The following is a 13,294-nucleotide window of genomic DNA, read 5'->3' as shown; positions in this document are numbered from 1 at the left end:
TCTCCTGTTCTCCTGTCGCAGTGAATCCGAAATCCTGCAGCACGACAAACAGTATGAGCCTTTTTACTCTTCCTTCGTTGCACTTTCGACACATTACATCACTACTGTGTGCGGTCTGAGTAAGTGTTCCCCATCCTTCGCTTCTCTTGCTCTTGTGTTATGACTGGGGTGTAGTGAAAGTAAACTAGAACCGTTGTCCTTTTGGTGTTTATCTCAAGCTCGCTTTCTGAGTCACACTTTGAGATGGAGGATGCCAAGGCCAGCGTTGCTGCCTTTTGTACTGGCAAAATGTTCAGATGGAAAGAGAAACTTGTTGAGTATTTGACCACCGAGTGCTGTACAGCATCAGCTTTTTGGTTGATTGTTCATTGGCCCGACTTCCTTTAGGGAACCTAATTTTTAGTCAAGTGACATGTTTAAATCTGTTTTTAGGATTTTTAGATTATTCTTCAACAGTTCTGTTACTGTGTTGGAATTAATATTGCCGTTCAAAATAGTTTATATTATTCTAGCTGACAGTTTGACAATTACAGCAAAAAAGTGGTTTTGGTCAACTGATTTTTGTGTTCTTCAGTTTTTCTGTCAGCATTCGGTAATGTTGCTGGGGAAGCCATTGTATCTATCTAAATTACCTTGTCCTGGTAGAAGGTGTTATCCTTGCTTTACTGACATTTCTTGTGTTACATTTTAATGAGACTGAATTTAAATTGCATCTGTGTGTATGTACCTGTTGCATAGCTTTCTGTTTTATTGAAAACATTATGCACAGAATTATTGGAAAACTTGTACTGAGTGACACAAGCATCTGCTTTTTTCAGTACCAAGAAACCAACTGCAATCAGTGGCAGCTGCTTGTAAAGTCCTGATTGAATTCTCACTGCTGCGTCTTGAGAACCCAGACGAAGCGTGTGCTGTTTCACAGGTGAGCACAGGTTTTGACCCTGTGGGCAAACCTGAGTGTGAAAATGGTCTTTAGCCTCTAATTCCAAAATATTTGCTCTAATGTTGTATAAAGCAAAGCTAATTAAGTTCTTAAATTTAAGGTGTACCGCATTGGTAGAGACTGATACCTACTGAATCTTTTCTCTGCATGCTTTGTGCAGAATTTCAGCTTTTGAGCGAGCTGAAATAAAGGTGACCTGGAGCCTTGGTTAATTCTGTTGCAATTTCCTACAGTCTGGTTTGGTTTTGCGGAACAACCTGGATCAAAACTGTTTGTTGAGTTTTAAAAGATGGATTCTTCCCCAGTTGTATTCTAGTCTTCTGGGAAAGCTTAAATCTATTTCAAAGAGGAAAGGCATGAGAGAAGTGCTCACATAATGTAGCTTCTGATAGGGCCAGCTTTAAGTGTCAGCTTAGTGTGTCATAGAAGAGAGAGCTTTTCCAGATGCTTTTCCAGAACAAGCATGTGGGACAATGTCAGTGACCTGAATTACCTGCAATTAGTCATCTTTGGTGTGAGATCGGGGTGGATTCAAGACCTTGCAGTAGTCTTGCTAGCTGAAGTTGCAGTACTCTTAATGCAGCTGCTTAGGATAAATGATATGGAGGAATAATTGGAATCAAGAGGGTTCACATGGTTCTTGGTGTCTTTTTCTTTGTAGAAACACCTCATTCTGCTGATAAAGGGTCTGTGCACGGGCTGCAGCCGCCTAGATCGCACTGAAATCATCACCTTCACAGCGATGATGAAGTCGGCCAAGCTGCCTCAGACTGTCAAAACCCTCTCTGATGGTAGGAGTGTTAATTCGTGGTCGTATCACTGCGGCACTTGAGTCGGACATAGAAAATGCTGTGGTTTTGGTGTATGAAATGGTGGTTTGCTGTTTCCCCTGCAGTAGAGGACCAGAAGGAGCTGGCCTCGCCGGTGAGCCCAGAACTAAAACAGAAGGAGGTACAGATGAACTTCCTCAATCAGTTGACATCAGTCTTTAACCCTAGAGTCTCGTCGTCACCATCTATCACACCAGAGACGCAGGTAAACTAACAGCCCTGGAATAGAAGCAGTCTGAATTTTAGCATTTAGTAACATTGGTGAGGGCAATGACAGAGGGCAGGAAGTGGTACTTTTTTAATACTCATGGATGAAGAAAACCTTTCCAAAGTATTTAAATCCCACTTGCACATTGATGAATGGCAAATGGGAAGACACTGTTTGCGTTGTGTTGCCATTAGTAGTTTTGTTGCCTCGTGGAAGCTAATGTCTAGTGATGCTCATAGCTCTTTTGATTTCTGCTGCTGATGCACCTTGCTCTTGTGTAGAGACTTAGCGCAACGCCGTGTATTTTAATGCTTCCGTAATATATTTAGTATGTGCTTGCTTTTAGGTGGAAGGAGAGAGTGAGGATCAAGCTTCCACTGATCAAACCTCTGCGGCAAAGACAAAAAGCATATTCATCGCGCAGAATGTAGCCAGCCTGCAAGAACTTGGTGAGAGTCAGCTTTTTAGCACCAGGGGAAAAAACACTGGAGCAAACGTCTCTCCAGCGTTACACCTTGCAGCTTGGAATGGGAAGAAACTTTCTGACCTCAAGTGGTCCTTCTTTAGGACTCGCTCAGTTGCGTGCTGGTGTTGCCAAGGGAGGTTGTGGCTGTAAGGTAGTTTTCTTCGTGGCAGAAGAGATGAGCTCAGTGTATTTGTGTGCAGTAGATTTGTTGGAGCAGGAAGAAAAGGTGGATGATATAAAATAGCCTATGGGATGGATTACTGAGCAGGTGTGAATTAGACCTGACATGCCACATAACGTGCACGCAGAGCTTTGTGACATGCATTCAGAGTACTGGCTGAAAACTCCACGGTCTGGTTTATGTGTTGTAAACTAGTCTTTATCCTATTACCTCATCTCTGATGATATTTTAGCACCACAGCGAATAATTAAGCCAATTATCGACGACCGTTAGGTCTGCTTCGAATCTCTCTCGTGGACCAGTGAGAACAACACCGCTGTTTTGTTCGGCAGGTGGCTCTGAAAAGCTGCTGAGAGTGTGCCTGAACCTCCCCTACTTTTTGCGATACATAAATCGATTTCAGGATGCGGTGTCAGCCAACTCCTTTTTTATTATGCCAGCCACAGTGGCAGATGCCACTGCTGTTCGCAACGGGTAAGTGCCTGTCGCTGCTCTTCTCTGGGGGACGCTGGGTACGCTGTGTGAAAGAAAATAACTGTGCCAGCTCTGCAGCCTCAGCTCCTGTGAGCTTTCTGACGTGCACATTGCGTTGCTGAACCGTGACGTGTGTCGTTACTGCAGATTCCATTCGCTGGTGATAGATGTGACCATGGCACTGGACACCCTCTCTCTGCCTGTGTTGGAGCCCCTGACACCCACGCGTCTCCAAGACGTGACTGTTCTTGCTCTCAGCTGTCTCTATGCAGGTGAATGGATTTCCTGTATTTTCTTTGGAGTTTTAAGTTGCTCTTGCTTTTGCTTTGCTGTTACCTGCACTTTTGAGGCTCAGCCCACAAGTAACCTTTGTTTCTCATGAACTTGAAAGCTGTGCAGCACGCTGCGTAGTATGGTGACTGAGTTAATCTGAAAATTGTTGTCGTGATGCTGGAATTCTGATATGGTCTGTGAACGTTCTTGTCAGGATCTGAGAGAAAGACTGAGTGACTCAGCACCTGTAATTTCTGCTCTTTTTTTAATGTTCTGAGCATAATATGCTTTTGCAATGCTTATGACTTCAGCTTAATGGGCTAAACCCCGAATCAACCATGTTTCTCAGGAGTGGTTTAAGTACACCAGAATCCTGAGCGTTTGATTGGTATTATGGGTAAGATTTTAAAGAGATGTAGCAGTTGAGTATGAAGATTGCCTTAAAAATGGTATTGAATTACATGGTAAAAAATTTGCTCCTTTAATTGTCCTCTCATGTTTCTGTAGGACAAAGCTTTACTCTTTTGTGGGTACTTCAGAAAGATTTTTTTTTTTTAATGTGTCAGCTGTAATATGGAGTGTTCCCAGCTCCATCAAGTTTATGGACATGTTTGGTACCGCTTGTTTTCATGTGCTGAGTAGGAACACTGAGTCCTGAGATTGGCTCTTAGTGTTCCCTCCGCGTGTTTTCCATCAGGTGTGAGTGTGGCCACCTGCATGGCCATCCTGCACGTGGGGAGCACTCAACAGGTACGGACTGGGTCTACAAGTTCCAAAGAAGAAGATTATGAAAATGATGCTGCTACTATTGTACAGAAATGTGTAAGTAGATGAGAGAGCATTTGTTGTTTCCGTTCTCGGCAAGTGGAGCGCGTAGAATTTGTGCTTATTTGGATTGTAATACATTCCTATAATTTCTAGGCATCAGACTTGCTAATGAAGGAAGTAATGGGGTGGGTAATTGTAAAGGGCAAAATATAATTGTGTTTGGAGTTTTAAAAGTGTGTGTGGTGGTTTAGTATTGCCCAGTGGAGTGCTTAAACCATGGTTTGGGATTTATTTGCAGCTTGAAATCTATGAAATGATTGGCCAAGCCATCAGCAATTCCCGCCGTGCAGGAGGGGAGGTAAGATGCGTGTCTCAGGAAGCTTTTTTCACTGTTTTTGTGCTGGTATGTTTTGGCATTTGGATTGACACTATTTTGTCTTTTCGGTGCTTTTTTCCACCCTCCTCCTTCACTTTTGGAACGATAGCATTATCAGAACTTCCAGCTGCTCGGGGCTTGGTGTTTGCTAAACAGCCTCTTCCTCATCTTGAACCTCAGTCCCACGGCCTTGGCTGATAAGGGAAAGGAGAAAGATCCGCTGGCCGCTCTTCGCGTCAGAGACATTATTGCTCGGACTAAGGAGGGCGTTGGGTCTCCCAAACTAGGACCTGGGAAAGGGTATGTAAATCCCTTGCTGAAGTAGTAATCGTTCATGTATCTAACCATGCCCAGCAAGCAACTTCACAGAGTCTCGTTGATCTCTTGAAATTTTGTCTCTGTAATTCCAAGTCTTGATTCTTGAAAAGAAGTCTTCAGTTTAGAAAAGCAGTCACTTCACTCAGTTTAATATATAGAAATAGATATTATTTCCCACCTCCTGTGAAATTCCATTGTATCCTTTGTGTTTCTGTAGACATCAAGGGTTCGGTGTTCTGTCGGTGGTGCTAGCAAATCATGCCATCAAATTGCTGTCATCGCTCTTTCAGGATCTGCAAGTGGAGGCGTTGCACAAGGTGTGTAGGTAGCACGTACATTCTTGGGAAACATTTTGCCTTCTCCACTGAAACACACTTCAAATTCTCTTTTTGATGCCGTCCTCCAGGGCTGGGAGAGTGATGGTCCGCCAGCAGTGCTGGATATCATGGCTCAAAGCACATCCATCCAGAGAATCCAGCGGCTGATAGATTCTGTACCACTCACTAATTTGCTGCTGACTTTGCTGTCTACTTCCTACAGAAAGGTAGGAGCTGGCGTACAGCTAGAGAACTGAACTTCTGTGGCTGAATCACTCCTGCTCAGTGTCATCTGCGTGGAGAATTGTCACTTTACAAGCTGGGACTGTGCTAGGAAGAAGTTAGAATTCTTCTTTCAGAAGCTGTCAAGTGGGGCCTCTCTCTTTCCTCTTTTCAGAGATGTAAATTTGGCAAACTTGTTCTCATAAAATTTTTCTGTAAGCTCAGAGGTATTGGTGAGTTTGGTGAGAAGATGAAAAGGCTGCCTTCAAAACAGACACTTTTATATTAGAGCTGTCACTTGAAGGGTTGCTTACAAGCTTGGCACAGCTTATTTATTTTCAACCATCCCGTGTAATTTTTAATACAACTTAAGGGTGAGAAGCCTTGTAAAACTGTTAATAAAATAATTGAGTTGAATTTGCTAGAAGAAAATTAAAATGAGTTAGGTACTCTAGTTTTCAAATTCTTATCTTTCATAATCCTAAACTTTATCTGTTGTTCTTCTCAGGCTTGTGTCTTGCAGCGCCAGAGAAAGGGCTCCATGAGCAGTGATGCAAGTGCCTCCACTGATTCTAATACTTACTATGAGGATGATTTTAGCAGCACTGAGGAGGACAGCAGCCAAGGTAATAGAGTTTGCAGCAAGCAACTGAAGTCAGGATTTTACGCTGTCTTTCACATTCAGTGGAAACCTGGCTACTGGACTGTTGCCATCTAGGACTGGAATGTCATGTAATGCTGAAAACATGAAGCAGTTTGTAAGATCTGTTTGGCAGAAGTAATGCTGGCTGTACTCTTTTATGTAAACTGAAGCCAGAGTGGCTGGGGTTTGGCGGTATTTGCTCAAGAGGAGAGTGGAAATAATTTCTTCTTGTAAATTCCTGCTGGACTGCTGTAAAAGTGCTTAGCCTTGTGATTTGGAAAGGCAAAGTGAAGACAGCAGACGCTTTAACTGTGCTCACTGAAACTTTTTTTCAGGACTTTTCTGCCCTGAGTAGTTTGCATAAGCTAGTTGCTTATAACAGTAAGCTTTTGGTTTTCCTGCCTCCTGTGTTAGATGACGATAGTGAACCAATCCTTGGGCAATGGTTTGAAGAGACAATCTCTCCAAGCAAAGAGAAGGTGGCCCCACCGCCGCCCCCTCCACCACCCCCTTTGGAGAGCTCGCCTAGAGTGAAGAGTCCTAACAAACAGACTGCTGGAGAGAACGGGAACATCCTGGCCAGCCGCAAAGATCCAGAATTGGTATGGGAAGGTCTTCAGGCTTAACGAAATAACCGAGGTGCTGTAGTGCTGGTTCCTTGTCAGTGCTAGCTACATTGACAGACAGCATGATAAATGTCTGGTATTTTTAAGTACGTTGCTGGTGGACAATCAGTGAGTGTCCTGGCTTTGAATAAAGAAGTTTTCTCTACTCTTCCCTCAGGTGGAATATCAGTGTATTTATTGCTGCCAGGGAAGCAAAGACTGAGATAGCATCTGTTTGGGTTACAGAGGGAGAGGGAAAACGAGGGCAGAACTCTAAGTGAAATGACTTGCTGATCTAACGCTTTTAGCTCCAACTCCTTTGGGTAAAGACAAAAATAAATACTGCAGTCGAGAAGGTAGAGAGACTTGCAGCCTTTTCAGAGAATTGTAAGGTTGGTCTTGGTACAGAAGACAGACTGCAGTGAGCTGGATTGCGATGAGTAAACCTGTGCTCCACTGCCAGGGGTGGAGTTAGGGGACTTGATTTATTTTGCTAGCAGTTTTGGTTTTGTTTACTGTTGGTTTATGGTCCCTCTGCTTTTGTTGCTTCTACAGTGTGTTTCTCTTTCCTTTTCAGTTTTTGAGCCTAGCTGCAAACATTTTGAACTTTATCACTTCTTCTATGCTGAACTCCAGGAACAACTTCATCCGCAACTACCTGAGCGTGTCTCTTTCGGAGCAGCACATGGCTACGCTGGCTAGCATCATCAAAGAGGTGGATAAGGACGGGCTTAAGGGTGAGCGATCAGAACGTTTCTGTTAAAGAACACAGACTGTAGGGTTTACAGGTGTATGTTTGCTTAGTTTCATGTGGAAATTTTAAATGTAGGAGAGCAATGGTAATAAATGAACGTGATCCCTGTGTTACAGGCACGTCAGATGAGGAGTTTGCTGCTGCGCTGTATCACTTTAACCATTCCTTGGTGACCTCTGATCTTCAGTCCCCTGCCTTGCAGGTCAGTCTGGGCGTGAATTACAAATAAAATGAAGAAGCGGTGGTGTCTGTTGATGTCTCTACATGGACTCTCCACACCTAGAGTAGTGTGTTGATGATTCCATTTGGCCCTAGAGTATATTCTTTTGCAAACAGAGCTTGGAATGTGTTGAATCCAGTGAGTTGGATGACCTTTGCAGTCATCCAGTACAGAACATCCTACCGAGTGTAAGCTTAACGTCTAGAGTTCAAATTAATCTGCTGAACTTTGAAGGTGATGAAAGCTGAAAAGGAAATGAGTTTGTATGTTTTGTTTTGGAGAGTTGCCTCTATCCATGCGTTTATCAAGAGGCATTCCCATAGATTTGCTGTCAGGACTGATGCCAAAAGGCCTTGGAATTCTCTCAGGAGAGAATCAAACTAATCCTTTTGCTTTCATGTGCCAACTTTGTAGCCTCCAGGTTTCTTTGCCAGGTCATGGGCTGACCTGACCTAACACTGTAAGTAGAGGTTATAAATCTGCTTACCAGTCAGTGAATTCAGTCTCTGTACTTGGTGTTGACTGTTTTCTACTGTATTTAAAATACTCTGGGTTTTTGTAAAGCACTTGGACTTTTCAGAAATCTGCCTCTTCACTGTAATTGAGAAGAAGCAAGCATTACTGTGATCAAAGATGTCGTCTTCCAGATTCTTAGATACTGAACATAGTAGCATAATCTCTCCTGCTGTGATACTGCAGTAAATGAGTAGGGCTTATTAATGCCATTTTTTCTGCATTGGCGTTGAAGGTGAAAGTTTGTTGTGTTTTAGGTGGCGAAGTGACAGTGTAAGTGTCCCTCAGTAGCTGTGCCATGTATTTGAGTTAGGAAGGACGTTGCTGTCTGAACCCTTACAAGCTCTGGGAGCCCTAATGTTTGTCGTTATCTATATCTTCAGGTCATACTTAATTAAAGCATTAGGCAGGATTGCCTCTTTTCAACAACTCTCTGTATTGTTCCAGAACACACTTCTTCAGCAACTGGGAGTTGCCCCTTTTTCTGAAGGTCCGTGGCCTCTCTACATCCACCCTCAAAGTTTGTCAGTGCTCTCGCGACTTCTCCTGATTTGGCAGCACAAAGCCAGTGCTCAGGGAGATCCTGACGTTCCAGAATGCCTTAAAGTTTGGGAGAGGTGAGATAATTTTATGTTAAGCTGACAGTCAGTCATCTCTTACCTCTCTGGTTTTCTATCAAGTGAAAATTCTCTGGGACGAGCATAACAAGCGTGTGTTCTCAGAGCAGTGATGGTACTTGGTGCTTGGAGGAGCAGAGGGTCAGTCTTCTGTGTTGCTGGAGTCCTTCATCTAGAGCATAGGAAATCAAACCTAGGATCAGGATTTAAGTGGGTGGGGGCTGAATTACTTGCAGCAATGCTTCTTTTGAAAAGGGAAGGCAAATGTCTTGTTTCGGCAGGTTTCTGGTAGGTTCTGTTACAATGCTGCCAAGATTGTTCCTCTCTGGCACTGCCTAAATGTGAAAGTCCCTGGTAGGGTTTAGCTGATTAAAGCCATAGTGGACAGGCTTTCCTGTGGGAACAGGTTTGCATCTCCTTCTCCCTTTGAAGGATTGTTCCTGTTTTCCATTAAATATATTTGCCATTAACTGAATTTATGTAGGTTTTACTGTTGGCGTAGTCGTGTTCCAGTACATAATGTAGTGAATAATTTGTGCAATTGCCAGTATTAGAAGAAGAAGCAGAAAAATACAATTCTGAAAATGTTTCTCTAACCTCCAGTTAAAGAGATTTTTAAACAGGGATCTAAGCAAGGAGAAGAGTCAACTTTATAAACTTCCTCTCTCGTTGTCAGGTTTGTGGGCACACTGAAGCAAAATACCTTGCAGGGGACTCTTCCTGGTGACACAGAAGATCTGAATGTTGAACATCTCCAGCTGCTGCTGCTTATTTTTCACAATTTCTCTGAGAGGGGCCGCAGATCCATCATGATGCTCTGTATCCAGACAATTGTGGAGCTGACAGCAAACATGGATACCCAGCAATGTTCTGTGCCACTTACCGTGGCACGTCTGCTCTTGGTGTTTGACTACCTGCTCCATCAGTATTCCAAAGCCCCCGTGTACCTGTTTGAGCAGGTAAGACTTTGAGTTCATGTTCTCAATATTTATTTGGTCACCCAGCAGAAATCTGTAACGGGCAATCATTTGGTATGTTCTGGTGTCTTCATGGCTTCTGCAAGTAAATTGGTTTTGACGTTGTTACCAGCCTTTGGAGTTACAATGCGTGATTAACTACAGTTCTTGATTCCTAGCAGCAGGTTCAGTTTGAGTGTCAATTCCTGGGTGTAACTGCTGTCCTAATACATCCTGATAAGGACAGGATGAATGCCTTATCTTTCAAAGTCTTGAGTATTTGGGTTTTAGGGTTCTGTGATTTCACAAATACCTTGTACGCCGTGTCCTTGCTCTCACTATTGAGGTTTTTGGAACAGTTCTCATTAATGGAATGCTAGTATTTTGCGTGTGGCTTTTTCAGTTGTTGGAAGCTTGACCATTGATTTAAGTTGTTTGCTCCAGGATAAAAATAATCAGATAGGGTCCAGGACTTCCCTCAGAAGCTGGGAATGATTGTGTTTTAGCAGCAGTGTTGTTTGTGTTTTATTTATGACTTCTTTTTTCTGTTGGTGGTGGTAGTAGTGGTATTTTCCCCCCCTACCCCTTAATGAGGATGCCATGGGTGTTTTTTTGTTTCTTTCTTTTAACTTAGGTGCAGTATAATTTGCTGACACCGCCCATTGGCTGGGTGAGTGGATCCCAGGACAGTAGCAGACGAACGTCTGTCCCGCTTTATCATGGGTTTAAAGAAGTGGAAGAAAACTGGACCAAACACTGTTCATCAGGTAAGAAAGAAAATGTAAGGAGTTTTTTATTCCAAGATTTGCTTTTACAAATAAATGAAAGCCCGTCCTGTGCCCTGGCGCAGGTAGCTTTTCCTACTTTTAATGGACATGGTTACAACAGACAGATAAAAATGCATGTAATGCAAGAGAAGTTTCATTAAACAAAATTATTGTCGTCTAGGAATATGCTACAAGTAATTAAAAATAAGTTTGTATTTATTACGCCGGGATTGCATGAGTAGGAAAACCTTGGCTGCATATACCATAGGTTAAAAGCACGTATAGTGTGTTATGGAGCTAGCTTAGTAGAATCCGATATTAGTCTTAAAATGCGAAGGGTTGTGGGAATGGAGGATAGAGGATGACACAATATTGAACATTATTTTCTGTCCTCGTCTTCCAGATGCAGTTCCACAGCCCAGATTCTACTGCATCCTGTCTCTAGAAGCTTCTGAAGATGATCTGAACCGTCTAGACAGCACGGTATTGGGATTTCTGTTTTAAAGACCTTTCTGTAAGCCTTGAGGGCCATGTTGATCTGACAAGTGCCAGGGAAAATAGACAAGAAGGAAAGACTTGAGGAAGCAGCTAGAGCAGAAATATGTCACCAAGCGGAGATAAGACGAGTGGCTGAATAAGATAATACAGAATTCCTTTTTGTGCCAAATTACGTGTCAGGGAGGTCAGTGTTGCAAAATCTATGCAGATGTGTTGGGCTACTTGTGGTAGTGCTTGTGATTCCAGTATAGAGGCTATGACAGAGAGCCCTACCATATCCACACTTATTTTTCAGTGCTGCCGAAACACCTGAGACGCATGGCATTAGAGTTGCTTTCTCATCATTTTCCTCCGTGTTCTTCCTGGGTTTTGTTTCCTCCCTAAATTTGTTGCTGTCAAGGTTATGGGCTTGCTTCGTGCCTGCTGTCTTATAACCAGTTCATTGGTACTCTGACTGGAGGGAGAAACATCCAGCAGAACTAACCTCCTGAAGTTGTATTTTGTATAGTTTTGGTCTGTGGGTGTTCTGAATACTTAAGAACTTGACTGTATGTAAGCGCAGGGCTGTGCAATTAGCAAAGGAACGATCCTGGCTTGTCATCTCTTGCAGGTTTGTGAGGTCCTTTTCTCTAGGACTACAAAGTACGATGAGCTTTACACAGCCCTGACTTCGTTACTTGCAGCTGGGTCACAGTTCGATACACTCAGGAGGAAGGAGAACAAAAATGTCACTGCACTGGTAAGGCTGTGTAACTACTGTCGTCCGTGTTGAGGAATAACAAGTTTTCAGACTTAGTGTTTTCAAGCAAAGTATTTAACCCAAGTATTTTGGACAGGGGTTAGAGTAATGGGGAACTTAAAAACCCCATAGCTAATGGTCGCGTGTATGGTAGCAGTACATCTCATGTGAGTTTTTAATTCATGCCGTGTTCTGGACTTGCTGGACATCCTTGGTAATTCCAGGAGGTCTGACTAGAATATGATGAAGCAGTAAAACTTTGTATAATCTTTCCTTTTTCTTTTCTCACTCATCTTTCTTGCATAATTTGCTGTATACTATGACGAAACTCAGTCCAGTATGTGTTCATCTGATTTGGCACATCTACAGGAGTCTGGAGTGTCTGATGAGATAATTTTCGTAGCTGTAAGGACTGAAACTGCTATCTTTCTTTACTAATTTGTCCAACTGTACTTTTGTTTAGGAAGCCTGTGCACTTCAGTACTACTTCTTGATACTGTGGCGGATCCTGGGGATTTTGCCTCCATCCAAAAACTACATGAATCAATTGGCTATGAACACTCCAGAGATGAGTGAATGTGACATTTTACACACGTTGCGCTGGTCTTCCCGGCTGCGGATCACATCTTATGTCACATGGATCAAGGTACAGCCTCATCTTTGTGGAGTTGTTTTGTAATGTTGTTGGTAGTAACCGTGTCAGTCTCTTGTTCTTCCGTGCTGACTGTGTGTGGGATTTGTTGTGTGGGCATAGTGGTGAGAAATGGGAACTTGCATCCGTGTTTTCTAAAGCGTTGTAGCCTGGTAATCGGCAGTGGTTACTTATAGAGCACTTGTACAGTGTGATGGGTCTTTTTTTGGCATCTGTAGGATCACCTTACCAAGCAGGGCATGAAAGCTGACCATGCGGCTTCTCTCATCGAGTTGGCCTCCAGCAAGTGCAGCTCAGTGAAGTACGATGTGGAAATAGCAGAGGAATACTTTGCCCGACAGGTAAGGTGGTGTGAATGCAGTTGTGCGTACGGAGCTTCTTTTTCTGTGGAATGACTCGCACTTAACTGTTCCATCCCTTTGTATTTTAAGATATCATCTTTCTGTGGGGTTGATTGCTCAACTATTCTCCAGCTGCATGAAGTTCCCAGTTTACAATCCATTTACACCCTTGATGCTGCAATCTCCAAGATTCAGGTTTCTCTAGATGAGCACTTTTCCAAGCTAGCTGCAGAAACTGATCCACACAAGTCTTCAGAGATAACCAAGAACCTCCTGCCTGCTACGCTGCAGCTTATTGACACTTATGCTACGTTTACCAGGTACAGTCCTCAGGATCACTTGTAGGAATGCAAATCTCTTCTGTGCATAGAGATTTCTTTGCATTTAGTTTGTTGTTTTCTCAGAGATAGGTGCTTTTTTTTTTCCTATAGTCCAATATAATTACTCTAACTTATGTCCTCTAGAGTGTCCATTGTTTTAAAAGAAGAATAAGAAGTAGCTTCTCAAGCTGTGCGTGTGAAGTTGTTTCTAAGTAACCTCCTTGTCTGATCTTTCAAGACTTTCTTGCAAAACCAGCTTTTCCTCCAAAGATGAAACCTCTTCTTACTACTCT

At 43.0% G+C, this 13,294-nt stretch overlaps 1 protein-coding gene across 1 annotated transcript in view; it reads left to right on the top strand.

Moving 5' to 3' along the window:
* The window catches only part of UBR4 (ubiquitin protein ligase E3 component n-recognin 4), a 78,267-nt gene that overhangs the window by 4,138 nt on the left and 60,835 nt on the right, over nt 1-13,294 (top strand). The window contains exons 2-25 of the mRNA XM_086625712.1: nt 22-119; nt 819-922; nt 1,605-1,734; nt 1,839-1,978; nt 2,328-2,430; nt 2,961-3,102; nt 3,250-3,374; nt 4,073-4,197; nt 4,442-4,501; nt 4,629-4,819; nt 5,055-5,154; nt 5,244-5,381; nt 5,885-6,002; nt 6,434-6,621; nt 7,202-7,361; nt 7,495-7,580; nt 8,559-8,728; nt 9,405-9,687; nt 10,319-10,451; nt 10,855-10,934; nt 11,560-11,688; nt 12,152-12,334; nt 12,559-12,681; nt 12,772-13,001. Coding sequence (XP_086481838.1) covers nt 22-119; nt 819-922; nt 1,605-1,734; nt 1,839-1,978; nt 2,328-2,430; nt 2,961-3,102; nt 3,250-3,374; nt 4,073-4,197; nt 4,442-4,501; nt 4,629-4,819; nt 5,055-5,154; nt 5,244-5,381; nt 5,885-6,002; nt 6,434-6,621; nt 7,202-7,361; nt 7,495-7,580; nt 8,559-8,728; nt 9,405-9,687; nt 10,319-10,451; nt 10,855-10,934; nt 11,560-11,688; nt 12,152-12,334; nt 12,559-12,681; nt 12,772-13,001 — 3,339 coding nt within the window. The remainder of the gene's footprint in view (nt 1-21; nt 120-818; nt 923-1,604; nt 1,735-1,838; nt 1,979-2,327; nt 2,431-2,960; nt 3,103-3,249; nt 3,375-4,072; nt 4,198-4,441; nt 4,502-4,628; nt 4,820-5,054; nt 5,155-5,243; nt 5,382-5,884; nt 6,003-6,433; nt 6,622-7,201; nt 7,362-7,494; nt 7,581-8,558; nt 8,729-9,404; nt 9,688-10,318; nt 10,452-10,854; nt 10,935-11,559; nt 11,689-12,151; nt 12,335-12,558; nt 12,682-12,771; nt 13,002-13,294) is intronic.

Source organism: Tauraco erythrolophus, chromosome 23, assembly GCF_009769465.1.
Source record: "Tauraco erythrolophus isolate bTauEry1 chromosome 23, bTauEry1.pri, whole genome shotgun sequence".
Classification (NCBI taxonomy): Eukaryota; Metazoa; Chordata; class Aves; order Musophagiformes; family Musophagidae; genus Tauraco; species Tauraco erythrolophus.
This window is presented reverse-complemented; position numbering and strand designations above follow the sequence as displayed.